Source organism: Alligator mississippiensis, chromosome 2 (genome assembly GCF_030867095.1).
Source record: "Alligator mississippiensis isolate rAllMis1 chromosome 2, rAllMis1, whole genome shotgun sequence".
Taxonomy (NCBI): domain Eukaryota; kingdom Metazoa; phylum Chordata; order Crocodylia; family Alligatoridae; genus Alligator; species Alligator mississippiensis.
The window spans coordinates 19436292-19453994 of NC_081825.1; the positions used below are offsets into that span (position 1 = coordinate 19436292).

The 17703-nt window shown below is 43.8% G+C and overlaps 1 protein-coding gene across 13 annotated transcripts in view; it reads right to left on the minus strand.

Annotated features, from left to right (window-relative positions):
• The window catches only part of HAUS3 (HAUS augmin like complex subunit 3), a 250406-nt gene that overhangs the window by 45118 nt on the left and 187585 nt on the right, over positions 1 to 17703 (minus strand). For 7 of the 13 annotated variants that reach the window (XM_059721496.1, XM_059721499.1, XM_059721500.1 and 4 more), the window contains 2 exons: positions 16035 to 16145; positions 6574 to 6652 (listed from right to left, as the gene is read on the minus strand). In XM_059721496.1, the coding sequence (XP_059577479.1) occupies positions 6574 to 6652; positions 16035 to 16145 (190 nt within the window). Of the gene's footprint in view, positions 1 to 4289; positions 4418 to 6573; positions 6653 to 13492; positions 13602 to 14715; positions 15090 to 16034; positions 16146 to 17703 lie in introns of those variants that run through there. The other 6 variants (XR_009459687.1, XM_059721501.1, XR_009459688.1 and 3 more) reach the window with 5 other exon arrangements.

Sequence of the window (17703 nt, forward strand, 5' to 3'; positions counted from 1 at the left end):
ATTTTTTAGAATTTTCAAGTTTCTCTTCACACAAAATCCAAGAAGCTTTTATCTTAAAAGCCATTGTTGAAGATGTTTTCTGCTTTTGGGATGCCTCCTGAATATTACTTGAGCCACAGGCTAATTGCAGGGGCCAGGACATTTTGACATTGTAACTATGATCCAATTAATATGTAAAACGTATGCTTTCTCAGTGAATAAATCACGCAGAACAGGAAGCCTATCAGATGCTTAATGTAAGAGCATGACATTTTCACACAGATCCATGTAGCTTAAAACATACCAAACTAAAAAGTGACCTGCTAATGTATTTTTTAATGAAGTGAATATATTTGTTCTTTCTGAATGACGTGGATAGCTACAAGGACAAGGAGCCATTTTAAAATGCATTAGATATTGAATGTCCTTCTTGCTTGGGGTATTTATGATATTCTGTATATGAAACATATTTAGCTTTTAAAAAAAAAAAAAGAGCTACATTTTAGCTAGTCCTGTGCAAGTCTGCAGTGGAAGCTCTGGGAGCCTCCTCAGCACTCTGTGGCCCCATGCTGGATCCAGGACAATAGTGCCACAAATGATCCCCATATGTTAGAAGGAAAGTAATGACTAGCCTTACTAGCAGCACTCCTGAACCCTGAGGGATAGGAAATTTGCCACGTTAAACATAGAACAAGAGGATTTTTCATTCCCCTACTGAATTTAGACAGCAGCTACTGGAGAGTTCACATTGTTAATTTCTAAAGCAGTAATAAGGGCATCTCAGGACTGCCTCCTTCTGCTACCAAGATGATGAGTATGTCTACCTCTGAGACCAGGAACCTGTCACCTTCGGAGTAGAATCAAGAGCCCTTATTTATTTCCCCACCTCCCAAAGCAAAAGCACTGTCCAAACAGATAGTGGAATGGCCTGTATATCTGAAAATCCAGGGTGAAAGTTAAAAGTCTAAAAGAGCTACAGCAGATCTACAGTCAAGTGTTGTGATAACAGATGGCTAAAGGTACCAGAGATCAATATTTACTTGAGAATACTAGATTTTTATTTATGTATTTATTTATTCTTTTTTTACAGGAGAGATGTGCAAACTCAGTTCCTTTAAGGAACAGAAGAAGGAACAGAAGAATCAGTCCTAGCCTTAGCTTAGCAGCACTAAGGTTTCTGCCTACCTACTGAGACCTGTTTATACAGTGTAATCAGAAAGAAGTGGATTTTGTCAGTGATAACATCCTGAAAAACCCACCTACATCTGGGAAAACTGTAAATGATTAGAAACTGAAACGTAAATCCTTTGCTCACACAGCTCTATGGTTATAGGCAATCAGTTGAACTGTTTGCAGGAGAAACTGCTGACTGGTATGAAAAAGGAGTTGGCCATCTCACCCTCAGTGACCACGAAAAGTATTTCAAAATGTTCTGACAGGTTATGTTATTTCAAAGCAAAAAAAGTTATCCCAAAGTTAGATGGTGTCACAGAGATTAAAGTACTTAAAAAGAGGGAGAGGCTATAAGTATAGGTATCAATATATCAAGGTATCAAGTAACAGAATGAATAGGAGAGGATGTAATGGTAACATGAGACTGATTGTGCCCTTTTGATTTTGAGGGATACTTATACTAATAACAACAACAGTACCTAGTTCTTCTGTAGCTCTTTTCAACAGCAACTCTAAAGCACCTCAGCCAAAGCAATGCCATTACCCCCATTGACAAATAGGGAAATGGAAGCAGGAAGAAGTGAAATGACTTTAGACTTCAGGAAGGCCTTCGATACGGTATCCCACCCCATATTGGTGAACAAGTTAAGAGGCTGTGACTTGGATGACTACACAGTCTGGTGGGTGGCGAATTGGCTAGAGGGTCGCACCCAGAGAGTCATAGTGGATGGGTCGGTATTGACCTGGAAGGGTGTGGGCAGTGGGGTCCCGCTGGGCTCAGTCCTTGGACCGATACTCTTCAATGTCTTCATCAACAACTTGGACGAGGGAGTGAAATGTACTCTGTCCAAGTTTGCGGATGACACAAAACTGTGGGGAGAAATGGACACGCCGGAGGGCAGGGAACAGCTGCAAGCAGACCTGGACAGATTGGACAAGTGGGCAGAAAACAACAGAATGCAGTTCAACAAGGAGAAATGCAAAGTGCTGCACCTAGGGAGGAAGAATGTCCAGCACACCTACAGCCTAGGGAATGACCTGCTGGGTGGCACGGAAGCAGAAAAAGATCTTGGAGTCCTAGTGGACTCCAAGATGAACATGAGTCGGCAGTGTGACGAAGCCATCAGAAAAGTCAATGGCACTTTATCATGCATCAGCAGATGCATGACGAATAGATCCAAAGAGGTGATACTTCCCCTCTATCGGGCACTGGTCAGACCGCAGTTGGAGTACTGCGTGCAATTCTGGGCACCACACTTCAAGAGGGATACGGATTGATGTCATATATCTTGACTTCAAAAAAGCCTTCGATCTGGTGTCCCATGATCGTCTCTTGGAGAAACTGGCCAATTGTCGCCTTGGGTCCCCCACGATCCACTGGCTGGAAAATTGGCTCCGGGGTCGGACCCAGAGGGTAGTAATTAATGGAAGTCACTCATCGTGGTGTCCTGTGACCAGTGGGATCCCCCAGGGCTCTGTCCTTGGACCCATACTGTTCAACATCTTCATTAACGATGTGGACACTGGAGTCAGAAGCGGACTGGCCAAGTTCGCCGATGACACCAAACTTTGGGGCAAAGCATCCACACCAGAAGACAGGCGGGTGATCCAGGCTGACCTGAACAGGCTCAGCAAGTGGGCGGATGAGAATCTGATGGTGTTCAACGCCGATAAATGCAAGGTTCTCCACCTTGGGAAGAAAAACCCGCAGCATCCTTATAGGCTCGGCAGTGCTATGTTGGTTAGCACTATGGAAGAAAGAGACTTGGGGGTCATCATTGACCACAAGATGAACATGAGCCTGCAGTGCGATGCTGCAGCTAGTAAAGCGACCAAAACACTGGCTTGCATCCGTAGATGCTTCTCAAGCAAATCCCGGGACGTCATTCTCCCCCTGTACTCGGCCTTAGTGAGGCCGCAGCTGGAGTATTGAGTCCAGTTTTGGGCTCCACAATTCAAAAAGGATGTGGAGAAGCTTGAGAGAGTCCAGAGAAGAGCCACGCGCATGATCAGGGGTCAGGGAAGCAGACCCTACGATGACAGGCTGAGAGCCCTGGGGCTCTTTAGCCTGGAAAAGCGCAGGCTCAGGGGTGATCTGATGGCCACCTACAAGTTTATCAGGGGTGATCACCAGTATCTAGGGGAACGTTTGTTCACCAGAGCGCCCCAAGGGATGACGAGGACGAATGGTCACAAACTACTACAAGATCGTTTCAGGCTGGACATAAGGAAGAATTTCTTTACTGTCCGAGCCCCCAAGGTCTGGAACAGCCTGCCGCCGGAGGTTGTTCAAGCACCTTCATTGAACACCTTCAAGATGAAACTGGATGCTTATCTTGCTGGGATCCTATTACCCCAGCTGACGTCCTGCCCTTTGGGCGGGGGGCTGGACTCGATGATCTTCCGAGGTCCCTTCCAGCCCTAATGTCTATGAAATCTATGAAATAACCTGGAGAGGGTCCAGAGAAGGGCCATTCGTATGGTTAAGGGCTTGTAGACCAAGCCCTACGAGGAGAGACTAGAGAACCTGGATCTTTTCAGCCTCCGCAAGAGAAGGTTGAGAGGCGACCTTGTGGCTGCCTATAAGTTCATCACGGGGGCACAGAAGGGAATTGGTGAGGATTTATTCACCGAGGCACCCCTGGGGGTTACAAGAAATAATGGCCACAAGCTAGCAGAGAGCAGATTTAGATTGGACATTAGGAAGAACTTCTTCACAGTTCGAGTGGCCAAGGTCTGGAACGGGCTCCCAAGGGAGGTGGTGCTCTCCCCTACCCTGGGGGTCTTCAAGAGGAGGTTGGATATGCATCTAGCTGGGATCATCTAGACCCAGCACTCTTTCCTGCCTATGCAGGGGGTCAGACTCGATGATCTATTGAGGTCCCTTCCGGCCCTAACATCTATGAATCTATGAATCCATGAATCTATGACTTGCATAAAAATGGCCCAGCAAACTGCTGACTGAGCAGGTACTCACCTTTCTGGGTCTCAGTCTAGTCTCTTTCTCCAGCAGCCCACAATGACCTATCCAGAAGCCTGCAAAGACTGCTAATTAGAGTTTGAGAGATGTTGCATTTTCTGTGACAAACCTGACTCCTAAGTGCTTACTAAATATTACAGGAATGTGCCATTAGTACCTGTTAAGAGGAACTCCTTTAGCTGAGCCATCCACTTGTTAATCATTGGCAGGAGTTCAGACTTCCCATTTCAAGCAGCTTCTCTCAACTGCCAGTAATGTCTTGATCTTTCTCTATTGCTTCGCCTGCTACATGAATAATACAAACCTTGGAACACTTTTGCAATGTAAAGCAATTTCAACACCTAATAGTTTCTCCTCATTTATTGTGCCTTACCAGCTATTTGGTAACACCATCTCTTTAAAAGGGGCAGCTCTGTGAAAGCATGCAAGGCAAAACTGTCTGATACTGTGCTCTGCACAGAGACGGTTCTGTTCCAAGTCACAGCTCCTTCAGTTGTAGCGTAAGTTGGCAAAGGCTAGGGCTAGGGCTCTCTCTACCTTACAGCACGTGGTTATGGCCCCTAAAGGCAGATAATGACTGCAGGAATCCAAGGGGGTACTGTCTTACCTGGCATGACCCCAGCTCTCTGCATTCTCCCAGGAGCTGCTACTCCTACAGCCACAGTGTGGGGCTGCTCCTGCCATGGCAGACTCCCATGGGGGCACCATTCCAGTCCCTCTTCTAAGTCAGAACCTGTGCTTGTGCCCTGCTCCCTCTAACTACCTAAAGGCTTATTTCACAGATGAAAACTAGCGCAGCAGAGATGTTCTCTTGTCCTCTTCCTCCCTGCCCCTAGCTGCTTGGTGTTGGGCATCTGTCCTAGGATCCAGACTCTACCATTATGCCCATGGAAAAAATTTATAACCAGACTGTGGAGCTCAGGCAACAGCAAAAAGGGGCGAAGAACCTGACCCAAAGGTAATGTAATAGATAACAGTACATCACACAGTATTTAAAACAGAGAAATATTGTTCCCTGGCTACATACAGAATGTCCTGCCAAATGTCCATTTCCCATTCCAGATTTAGATCAAATTATTTCTTTTTTTTTTTAATGGGTCACTAGTCTTTCATCCAAGAATTGGAAAGAGGTTAGTCATAGCAGGAGGCTTTATATTTTGTATGTTTTGTTAATGCAGTCCTTTTGTTTTATGCTTTGAACTCTACCCCTACCCATATATTACAATATCCATAATATTGAAATAATTTGGGTGTTACCGCTTGCATATTACTTTACACTAATTAAATAACACAGAGCTATTGTGTGTAAATAAATGTCTATTAATGCAGTTTCTGTGCTCCATATTTTTAATTCACCCCATATTTTTATGGGCTATTTATCTTTCAGGAAATCTTACTATTTCTTGTTAAATATAAAATGATTAGCCCGACTTCTCAAACTGGTACATCATCCCTTTGTGGCTGAACTGCATGAGCGGCACAGATACCCAGTAGAGGCTATCCTTGGTGCTGGTCACCTAAATCAAGATGGTTTCTGCTTGTTCAAACCCTATGGTCTGCCTCATCCTAATATAGGGGCAATATTAAGGTCAGAGAGGGATTTGTGCTGTCAGTTCATTCCTGCATGGAAGTGGGTTCCATTAAAGACATTGGACTAAATGTCATCGTGTCTTTACACACCTACCTGCACTTACGTAACCATGCAAATGCAATTTTTGGCATTTATTCACAGTCTGGATTTTATTTGCTCATGAATACTTAAGTTTGCCCTCTGCATGCTCAGTAGGCTCCAGTTTGACTGCATTCATTTTGGGTAGAATGGAATAGCCTGGACACAGCATGATGCCATGTGAATCCTAAGGCTTTAACCACAGAAAAAACACTTCAAACATGCAATGGTAAAAGAGGGGATTTCAGCTTGCTTCTTCCAAAAGCTTCTGTACACTTTGCATTTAATATTTATTGGATGAAGTAGATGAACAGCAGCGAGGTAGCTTCTGTTTGAGGGGCACCAAGGGCAAGGACCAGAATCCCTCCCTTCTGTGGAAGTTCAAACTGCATTGTGCAATAGATTTGATTTTCAAAGGTGCTGAACATCCATTGACCTAAATTCAAATGGAGCTGTAGGTGCTCATCACATTTTAGAACCAGGCCCAATATATCTGGATGGATTTATCCAAACACCTACTGGAGCATGAGGTAATAAAAACGTCTTCTTGAGTCATAGCACTGGTCCTTACTTGTTAAGAGAAACAGATGCATATGAAATATTCCTTCAACTGCATGGAATCACACAGCAGAAAAAAGTATCAGTAAAGTATAGGCACAACAGATTTATTAAATGGAACAAAAATAAAGGAAAAAAATGTACCTAAATGACCTCCATCTCAACTACTTTTATCTACAATTAAACAGAGAATTGCAGTCATTCTTGTACTAACCTGGCTGTTAAAGTTGGAGACATGGCAACAGAAGTAAAAATCTCAACCATGGCCATTTTACAAAGATCAGCTGCAGATCCTACAAAAGAAAGTGATCCACTTTTAAAAAGGAGCTTTTTAGAAGTATAAGCCCATTTGAACTGATACCAAGTCTGAAACAGATACCACAAGACTAACAAAGGACAAGATAAATAGGAAGGAAAAAAAACAACATTAAAAAGAGGTGTCAATCCACCTGAGCCAATCAAAATTGGAATTTCTTTTTTAAATGAATTTTGACATTTTGAAATCTCTTTACATTCCAAACTGGAACTAAAATAAATTAAAAGTTTGTACTAAAAATTTCATTAAGGAACATTTTAAAAATGTTACTTCAAAATGAAATTCCATTTTGAAATTTGATAGTACAGTTTTCATTATTATATTATTATTTATAATATTTTACCTGCTTTTTTAAAGTTTTTTTTTTCCTTTTCCCGTATAAGTCACTGTGAGTTTTTTGGGAAGGGCTGCATATAAATCTAATAAATGAATAATTTCATGTCATACCAATAGTAGTACTAAGAATATAATTATACATACCATGTAATATCAAGCATTGCTCACTGTTGCTACTGATCAAAAGGGAGAATGATTCCATAGCTCAATAATTAGGGCACTCCCACATTTCCCAGTTTCTGGATGATTGAACAATTTTATAAAAAGTGGGGTGGCGGTGGTGGTACTACCACTTGCCCAATTTAAGGCTAGGGAAAGACATTACACATAAACCAGTTTAAGTGATCAAAAACTGGCTTAAACCTGTAAGAGAACATATGTTCAGTGCACATAAACCAGTTTGAGAGTGACTGAAACCGGTTTGAAATAAACCTAGTTGAATGAAGTACCAGACTTCGCTGATTTGGCTCAAACTGGTTTATGCAATGTCTGTCCCAGACCCCTTGCTGGTTTAAGTTAAATCCGAGTACCCCAGCACCCCAGCATGCTCTCTGGGTTGGGTGGGGCTCTATGCTCCACAGCAGGGCTGGTCCCTCCCATCTGCTCCCTGGCTGCAGCTCCGGCAGTGTCTGCAGGCATCTGCCTGGCTTCTGCTCCCCCACTCCCCTCCCCACTCTCTGCTAAGCAGGCATTCCCCTGTCCCTCACAGACACCTCTCAGCATTAGCTAGCAGACCACATGCTGTCTACCTCCGAGCTGTGGCAGACAGGACAAAGGCAGACTCAATAGATAGCTGGTCATGTCCCTCTGTTGTTTTCTTAATGGGCTGATAAACACTGAGTTAGGGGTGATAAACATTCCCTGCTGGGCTGGTCAGAAGTGGGGGGGACCCCTCTCTAATCAGAGCATCCTGCCAGGGCTGGGCCACACCCCCCTCAGCTCAGCTCTGTAGAAAGGAAGGGAGGGCTGCTCTAGCGCCCCCCAGCTTCTGGTCTGAGCCACTGCATGTCTGGGATGCCCGTCTGGTTACAAAACTGATTTAGCCTAGCCAGGTTAGACTAACCTGCAAAGACTGAATCAATTCAGGCTCAGGTTTTTGGAATCTCTGCCCTTAGCCAAAGAGAACAACCCCGGATACCTCCTGAAAGGGTGGCTTAGGCACCCCAAGTCCAGGAGATGTGCTGAGCTAAGAATCTCCATCTGACATAGGTGCCTCTGTAGTCTAGAGAAAGGCACCTAAACCCTTGAAAAAGGCTGGATTTAAACACGCACCCCTCTCTTCAGTGTTTGCTATTGGCCAGCCTTAGCAGTTTTCTATTATGTATACAAGCTGTTATGAACCCTATTCTGAGATGCCTAACTTTGCCCATGAATTGTAGAAGTAACACAGGCATTTAGGTCTAGACTTCAACTGCAACATTCAACTATCCCTGAATGTTACTTTTCTTTCCTTTTTCAAGGTGTGAAATGGAGTTATTACAAAAGATTAGAAGTTGGTTTAATTCCAATGTCCTGTCTTTCTCACTAGCCTAATATTAGTTGCTTGGGCAGGGCAAGGTACAAGACATTTTGCAGTTGGGAGTTGTGGAGCAGCTCATTCTCAGTGAAAATGTCTTCTAAATTCCAAGGCTTATTCATGAAACAAAGGTTTTCAAACCTGTAGGATTTTTTTGAAGCAATACTACTTTCACAATAATGGTATAAGAGATATTCATGACTAAGCACCCAGAAAGCATTTTTTACTTACTTTATGAGAGGAATCAGAGTGTTATAGCCTACACAAACAATTTGGAAAGATTATGCTGGGATATTATTTAAAACAGCTGAACGAATAGCCAGTAAGAAAAACTTATTAAGAAATAATTATATGAAAGCCAGTTACAACCACATAGAATTGGCACACTGTGTATTCCTCACAGTATTTGTGACATTAAGTTAGGTAGCTTTTTTAAGAGTAGTTGTTATATCAAGATATCTGAGATACAAGCTGCTAGATTAAATCATCATTGTATATTTTATCACAGTAACAGTGTGGCAGTATTTTATTACAAATGAATGACAAATAATCATGGTCTTTAAAAATTCTTACAGCTAAAATTATGAAAGTAAAAGCTCTTTATATACAAGTCATTTTCTCAACCTTCTAAAATATATTTCAGAATACTAGAGCTGGGTGAAGGTTTGTGTTGGAGCAGCTGTCAGGCAGAAAATGTTGATTCAGTAAATATGCAGGATTTCACAAAAACATTAAAATTACCAATTTTTTTTTAAAAAGTATTAACACTTTCCATTTTAATTAGAGCAAAATATTTCATGTTAATCAAGTTGAAGTACTTTGTTTTGACTCTCATCTTTATTTTCACTATATCTATTACATTATATTAATCATGCTAGATTTTCTTACAAATATCAAAACAAAGCAATACAACTTTAATAGAATAAAAATGGTCAAGAACGCTGTTTATACATTTCCAAAAACATGTTTTGGAAATTATTTTTAATAGAACATTTCAAAATTTAATATTGTGTTTCAACTGCAGTGAAACAAAAGTTTGAAATGTTGAAAATTTCTGATGAATGGAAATCTGGGGTTTCATCCCTCACTACAGAATTATTTTTTAGTTGGTTATCTGAAACATAGGCTATTGACAAACATTCATTAAAGGCGATATATGTGCATGGCAGGACACGCGATTTTTGGGATTGGGGATCAGACCGCAATTGTGTTCTACTTGCCAGATCATGATCCTGGACTCTGTGCCAGTGTGCCTTAAAATGGACATGAGGCAGATGATCAGCAGCACTGGGACCACACTGGGGTTCGAGCTCATGAGGTCCTGGAGCCAGCCGATGATCAGCTGACTGTCAGGTGGCAGGGACTTGAGCCATTTGAGCCACAGTGCAGTCCCAGAGCCAGCCAATCATCAGCTGTATCATATTCATTTTAAGATTCAATAGAAATCAGTCATAAAATTATTATACATATTTAGTTTACTTTTGTGGCCAAGTTTTGTGTTTTGTTGTACCATTAACTGCCATCTAGTACTTCACTACTTTGAGTATTTGAAAACAAGGCATTAAAATAAAAACAACTTTGGGAGGAAAAAACCCACTGCTCCTAGCTAGAAGAAAATTTAAGCAGCTTTTATGAAAAAAGGCCACAGCATCCTATTTGAAAAAGCATTTTTGGTTTACCTGATAGGATTCACAGTTCTGCTCTAACATTACGCAGACCATTAAACAGCATCGTCAAGGAAAACTTAAAGATACCAAGACCCAGCTGCAATAAAGGACTAAAGCTACGTTTCCCTGGTAAATTTATTGTCTTCAGTAGCAATGCCCTGAAACACTTTGCTGCTGGAGATGTGTTGCCTTCTAACCAGGGATGTCTCCCCTTGATGCTTGAAACAGGCTTTATTAGCTTTAATAATTAATTGTGCCAATTAGGACACCTCCAAGATGATTAGTTAACCTATGTGGATGCAGTTACACTGCTTCTAGTTCAGGAGGAAACCCACACAATGAAGTGTTGAGGGTGCTGCTACCAAAGACAGTATGCTTACTATGCTATTATAGCCTTAGACATCTTTCCCCAGAATGAAATCTAAAACTCTGTGCTAGGACCTAGTTTCTATATTGGGGCGGGCAATTATTTGGGCCCAAGGCCCACATGGAGAGTTTTAATGAGATGTTGCGGGCCAGCTGGACAGTATTCCTTGCCTCCCCCCAAAATACAACAACTCACCAAAACTCCTAATGGGGCTACGGGCAGGTGGGGAGCAGTGTTCAGGAGTGGGAGGGCACAGGTAAGTCTGGGATCACAGAGATGTGTCACAAAGCGGTGACAGCTGGGGCCGGGGGTCGGGCTCATTCCCTACATGTCCCTGCCCTCAGGGGAAGTGTGGGCTGTGTGTGTAGAGGGGCATGGGGGTGGGCACATACAGCAGATCTCACCAGGGCAGTGCAGTCTACATTGCCCTTGTGGCACTCTACATGGGGCCAAGCCCCACCTGCTCGTACTACAGCCTGCACCGCACTTACACTTGCTCCCGCAAGCCTGCCTCAGCCTGGCTAGGTGCTGGTCTGTTCTCCCTGCCTCCAGCAGCAGCACCTGCTCCTGGTCTTGCCCCTGCCAAGCCACACAAGCAGGCAGCTTCAGCTGGGTGGCTCCTGCCCCAGCACGCAGGACTCTGGGCTCCAGCTCCTGAGAAGGCGGCTGGGAACTGAAGCTGGAACCCTGAGTGCTGGGGCAGGAGCCACCCAGGTGAAGCTGCCCGCCCAACCACCTGGAATGGCGTGGCAGGGGCAGGAGCAGTTGTTCCCAGTGTGGCTGCAGCTGTCCAGGTGCTGCTCCACACTGCCTGCCTGCAGCAGCGGCTCCTCCTCCTGCCAGGCATGTGGGCAGCTCCTGCCCGAGAGCATGGGACTCCAGCTCCAGCTCCTGGCTGCTTTCCACTGAGAGGTGGCCAGGAACTGAAGCCAGAGCCCCACGTGCCAGGGCAGGAGCTGAAGCTGCTCAACCAGAGGGAGTAGTGCAGAATGGCAAGGGCAAGATCAGGAGCAAAAACTGTCCCTGCAGATGTGGGGGGGGGGGACAGAGTAGCACCCAGCTGGAGCCACACTGGAAACAGGCAACTAGAAGAGGCACGTGCTAGCTGAGGCCAGGCCGTGGGCTCTGGCAGGAGCCCAACCAGGCTGCCCCAGTGTGAGTGGGTGGGCCTTGGCCCCATGCACAGTGCCACAGGGACAGCCATGGGCTGGATTCAGCCACCTAGTGGGCCGGATCTGGCCTGCGGGCCGTATTTTGCCCACCCCTGTTCTATACTCTGTGAATAGGGAAGTTAGGTCTCAGTGGGATACATAATAACTAGCACAATGAACAGGGAGCTGCCTAGAGCTAACTAATAAGAAACACTAAAGATCTCATCCTATATAAGAGTGTGGCATCTCACTTGGGACTATAGGAAGTTGCTGTTGTCCACTTGGGATTCACAGCTTAGAACTGACTCCTGAAGGTATTTGCAGCAGCTCTTTCAAAGGAATTATCAGGACTTACTCCTTTTCTACAAAATGACTGTTGTGGTGTTGCTGGTGCACCTGGACATAACAGACTGTTTGTTAACATGCTTACTCATGAAGTTAGAGCCCTGGGTTCAATTCCCTCCTCAGTCTGAAGGGGATTCAAATTAACGTCGTCCTATCTCCCAGGAATGAGCCATCACCGTCAGATTATGAGAGACTGAACAGGGACTACTCCTCCTATTCAGGCATTGCCACTGTTCAGAAGAGAATTCAAGGCGTGCTGGACCAGAGAGAGAGGGAGCAAGAGAATGTGGTGACTAACTCTGTAGTTAGGACACGCCGCTGGAGAGGAGAGTCCTGGGCTCCAGTGACTGCTTCATTAACTTACATTCAACAGTCATTAAATAAAATGCATAAACAGTTCTTGGAGCAGGAAATGGAATGCAGGGGCTCTCCCCTTCTAGCCGAGTGACCTAACCAGTCAGCTGTAGACTGGATATTTCTGAGCATGCTCAGCAGCACAACTTTAAGAATGTAGAGAACTTTAAAGTCAAATAGTGAAGTGCTTAGTGAGTTTAGGCAGCTCCAGGCTTAGGCACCAACTGACTGGGAGGAAAGGAGGGGTTGGATCACAATTTAGATTTGGGCATCTCAAGTCAGCTTAAGTCCTCCATTCAGCACTTACATCCCTTATTGAATCTAGCCCCAAGTTACTTCAAAGAAAATATGTGAACTTAGACTGATGGATATCAACGCACCTCATGTTGATTTTTCATTTCACTCTTGTTTGGCAAGGCTGTAAAACTGTATCATGAAAATAACATCTACTCTACCCTCAGGCTTTGCAAATTTCTTCTCCAACATTCCATACAAAAGAGTGGTATGAGTGGTATTTCAACAGAAAGAATAAATGATACCTAACTATTTAGGGACCTGGAATTGTGATTTTCAAAAAAGAGAAATCAATTAAACCAAAGTTAGATCAGTTTAGTAACAAAGTCACAGAAACACTGTTTTCTGGGTCACAAGCTACCAAAGAAATAGACAGTTTCTTTGAGAAACTGAGAGAGTTGAAAAAAGGGGCCAGACCAGGACAGGAATACATCTGAAGCACTGAACCAACTGCCACTCATTAAATTTGCTACCTGTAAGCTATAGGAAGCACTCAATGGCTTAATGGCAATATGGTATAGAATTTGCTTTTGTTTGCTTGACCAAAATTTGGGTAAGAGAAGAAGAGGCAAAGGAAATGAGCAAGTGAGAGAATATCAGGGGTGAGCAAGACATGTTAAAAGAAGTTAAGAGTATATTTAGCCATCTTACACCATTTAAGTCTGGTTGAGGGCAAGATACCACTTAAGCCAGTCAGTGAAAATTGAAACGAAGGCATCAGGGGGTGAGTGACAGGCCGGGGGGGGGGGGGGGGGTTGTAGCAGCACAGGTAAAAGTGGAAAGGTACCTGGAGGGTCAGGTGTCCGGCAGGTTGTAGTGTGTCAGAATTCCAGTGTCTATTGAGTCCGAGAGTTTCTGTACCTAGGAGGTTGATGAAGTGCAGTTCATAGGCTCATCTGTGAAAAGTGGTTTGTAAATTCAAACAAGCACTGAACCTTGCTAACCTCATTGCCAGAAGGCAATTTCCTACAGCCCAAAACACACTGAATGGATCCAGGCCATGCCATGACAAGACGTGCAAAACCTGCCAATAATATCTCTAGTATGGAGATATCTTCTCAATGCAATGCATATCTCCATCTGGTGTCCTGATGGAAAATATGTGGACACACCAAGCAACAACTGTGCACCAGAATGAGCATTCACCAAAAATCTATCAAAGAAAAGAACAGAACACCGCCTGTCTCCAATCTCTCAGGCCTGATTCTCAAAAGGAATTTACAGACCACTTTTGACAGACAAGCTTATGAACTGCACTTCATCAACCTCTTAAGTACAGAAACTCAGGGACTCAATATAGACAGTGGAATGCAGTGGACACACTACAACCTGCCGGACATTTGACTCCCCAGGTACCTCTCCACTTTTACCTTCCCCCAACCACCCCAGCCTGTCCCTCATCCCCTGATGCCTCCATTTCCATTTTCACTGACTGGCTTTCTTGCCTGAATTGCATGCCAGCCTCTGGCTTCTTTACTATTCCTTCCATCCAGGAACAGCACACGTGCACACATACACACACACACAAACTGCAGGTGCTCCCTCAGCCTGACGAAGGGTTTTTCAACCTGAAAGCTGGAATCCCAGGCAGGTAAGCTGAGTTCACCTAGAGCCTCACAACTCCACTGCAACCAGTAAGCCTCAGGCCTGTCAAAGACGTGATAGGCTGGGCTTTCCCCAGTCAGGACTGTGTGCATGCGTGTGGTGGCTGGAGGTTATGGTGCCTCCTACTCACCTTTCACCAGGGGGGAACCTTGGTCCTGGCATTTCCTGGGGCTGCTGCACTGCCAGCAGTCCCACCAGGCCTCCCCAACCCTGGCAGAGTACAGTTTTAGTGGTCATGCACAGGACTTGGGGTCTCCTCCTTCCCCATAGCCCAGTAGCAATGCGCAGGGGGTGCACAGGGGTGCTCGTGCACCCCCTGAGAGCGCTGGGGGGTGCACGAGTGACAGGCCGGGGGAAGGGGGGGGGTGTTGTAGCAGCACAGGTAAAAGTGGAAAGGTACCTGGAGGGTCAGATGTCCAGCAGGTTGTAGTGTGTCAGAATTCCAGTGTCTTTTGAGTCCACATCACGGGTGGGTGGGGCTTGGCCCCATGCACAGTGCCACAGGGACAGCCATGGGCTGGATTCAGCCACCTAGTGGCTCTAGGGGAAACTTGAGGGGTGTGGAACAGAAACTCTGATGATTCCCCTTCCTTCCCTAGAAGTTCCCTTGCTATGGCACTCAGATCCAGATCCAGATCCAGCTCCAGTTCTTCCTCTGTGCTGCTGCTTGCTGTCATGGTGGTGGTGGTTATGGCTCGTGCTCTTGGAGGGGATGCAGTCTCAGGCACAGCCAGTGGTACTGACCTTATCCCCTCTCCTTGCTGGAAGCCTCATCCGTGCTAGTTGCGGGAAAGAGGCTGCGTCTCAGTTTGGGAGGGGGAGGAACTTACACCTTTCCCTCTATGCCCTCTTCTGCCCCTCCCTGAAGTCTTGCCAGCTGCCTTTCCAGCACGCTTCATGGAGTTTTATAGTGTCTTGTCTTTATAAAAGTATATAAATGCATATGTACCTTCCTATATAAATTCTAAATTATAATATGAAAGATATAAATGTATACAAATATATAAAATGTATATGTGTTTTCCTATATAAATTCTATATTATAATATCCCATATAATTATGAAATTGAAAAGAATAAATAAATTAATATAATAATAAAATAAAAAGGGTCTAGAAAGAAAGCAAAAGGTATTGCAGAATCCCACTTGCTAGGCTAGGAAGTAGGAAATCAAATCAATGGTAGTAGTAACCTTTGTTGTCTAATGCTCCTGAGCTTCTGGAAGATAGCTCAGTAACTGACCCCAAGGCAGAAAGCAGGCCAGGTCAGACAATACTGCCTTTAATGCTGTTTTTCCATCCCTCCCCAAGGGCACTTGGATTAGAAGGGACCTCAGTGAAGGATCACAGTCACTGGCCAGCTACACAGTCAATATGAGAGCAGTGCTTCCCCCCTCTTCCTCCTCCCTCTCCTTACTTTCTTTTTCCCTGCCATCAAGCCCAGCTTCAGCTTTGAAACTCGAAAATATTTCGACTGCTCTCATTGTGTTTTGAGGCTGTTTCAAAGGCCTTCGTTTCATTTCTATTTCACTGTTTTGAGCTCAAAGTGAGTCGGAACAGTGTCAAAATGAAACAGCCAGCAAAATTTCGCACAGCCCTAGTAGACAAGTACGGTTTGTTCTTCCATTATTTCAAAATATGAAATGAAACCCATTTATTTTTGCTTGTCAAATCTTATCTGTCAACCTCCAGTTACATAAAATTAAACTTTTTTTTTCTTTTTTACCTTGGACAACAAAGTTGACAGCTTGCCTCTCTGCTTGAGTCCGTAGCCTGTAGTCCTGTACACTAATATTTGGCAAGGGTCTTTTACGTCCCATGATGGAAACCACATAGCCTTTTGATATGTAAAATATAAAAACAGCAGTAGTTAAAGATGAGGTTTGTAATAAAACTTCCATTTAGAAGATAATACATATATTTGTCAGCTACTATCTCACACTTTTAATCAGTAGAATATAACTAAATACAGAAAACAGTCAGAGTCCCTTAGCACACACTGGTGCTCCTGCTATTTAAGTGGTCAGACTGATAAGGTGAAATGTGGATTCAGTCAGACGTAATTGATATTTCCATTGTTCTGACTTTGGACCTTTGATCCCAAATGAAACCAATAGGTAGGAGTCTATGCAAATCAAGGAGGCAGATTTCATGGGCAGAATGCAGGGCCAGCCATCATTTTCACAGGCTTATTGTGGTTGCCCCTCCCCCCCCCATATGCCTCTGGCTGAGGAACCCCTCACCACTGATTGGCTGAGAGGGCTGTCTGTCATGTGGCCCCAACCTCCACCACTGATTGTGGGGAGGGGCAGGACAAGCAGCCTCTCAGCCAATTAGTGGTGAGGGGCGGCAGCCATCTTGCCTGTTCTCCTAGGTGCCGGCAGCCTCCCTTTGCCTACAGCAGGCTGTGAAGGACTGCTTGCTCCCACTGGGGAGCCAGCATTTTATTTGTAGAAATTTTTTTTTTTACCCCATGGATTTTGTGGACATCACCCAATGTCATGATTGCAACAAAATTGCAATTTGAGTAGGTCCCTACTAATAGGGGTTGAAGTCACTGAGTCCTGGTATGCAATTCAAAGTTTTGCTGATGTAACATAACTTTATCAGTCTGAATTATGAAAAAAACATGTCCTCTAACTGCCATAGCTGCTGCAGAAAAACCTCCAATATGGATGCAGTTTTGCCAGCAGAGAAAAAAATTATTTCCTATTAATTTTGCTTATTTGATTTGGATAACTGGCATAAATTATGCTAGCCAAAAGAACTCTGAATATGTCTCTACACTCGGATGGTTTGTTGGTATATTTATACCAGAAAACCTTTTCTACTGGAAAAAGTCCATAAAGCCTCTTAGTTCTGGCTAGCTAATGTGGCCACAATTAGAGTTGAGTAACTTTGAGGTAGATATATTATTCAATAAAGATGACATTTTGGCTCAGCTAAAATTATTCATGCATTTGGCCTGAAGACAGCAAATTATTCTGGGTGAAAAAACAAAATATTTTCAAATAACTAAAAAGTTTCTTTTTCATGTTTTCTAAATGTAATGCTTTGATTCCTAGTTCAATGATCAGCTTCCCTAAATGTAATATTAAAAACATGTTAAGAAGTAAAATAATCCACCCAAAATAAAAGGAAGCATTTGTTTTGAGCTGAATAAAACATTCTGGTCAGCCTGAATGGACATATGGACACACCAACCTTTTTTTCTTTTCTTGCTCTCTCTCATTATTATTATTTTTAATTATTATTATTTTTGTGACAAAGGAGAAAGTTTTCATTCCCAGTAAACCCAAAACTGATTTTTTTGTTCAGCCAGCAAACTGAAAATATAAATCATTTGCAAAGGGTTAACCATAATACAATGTACTCCATAATACCCTATTGGAGCT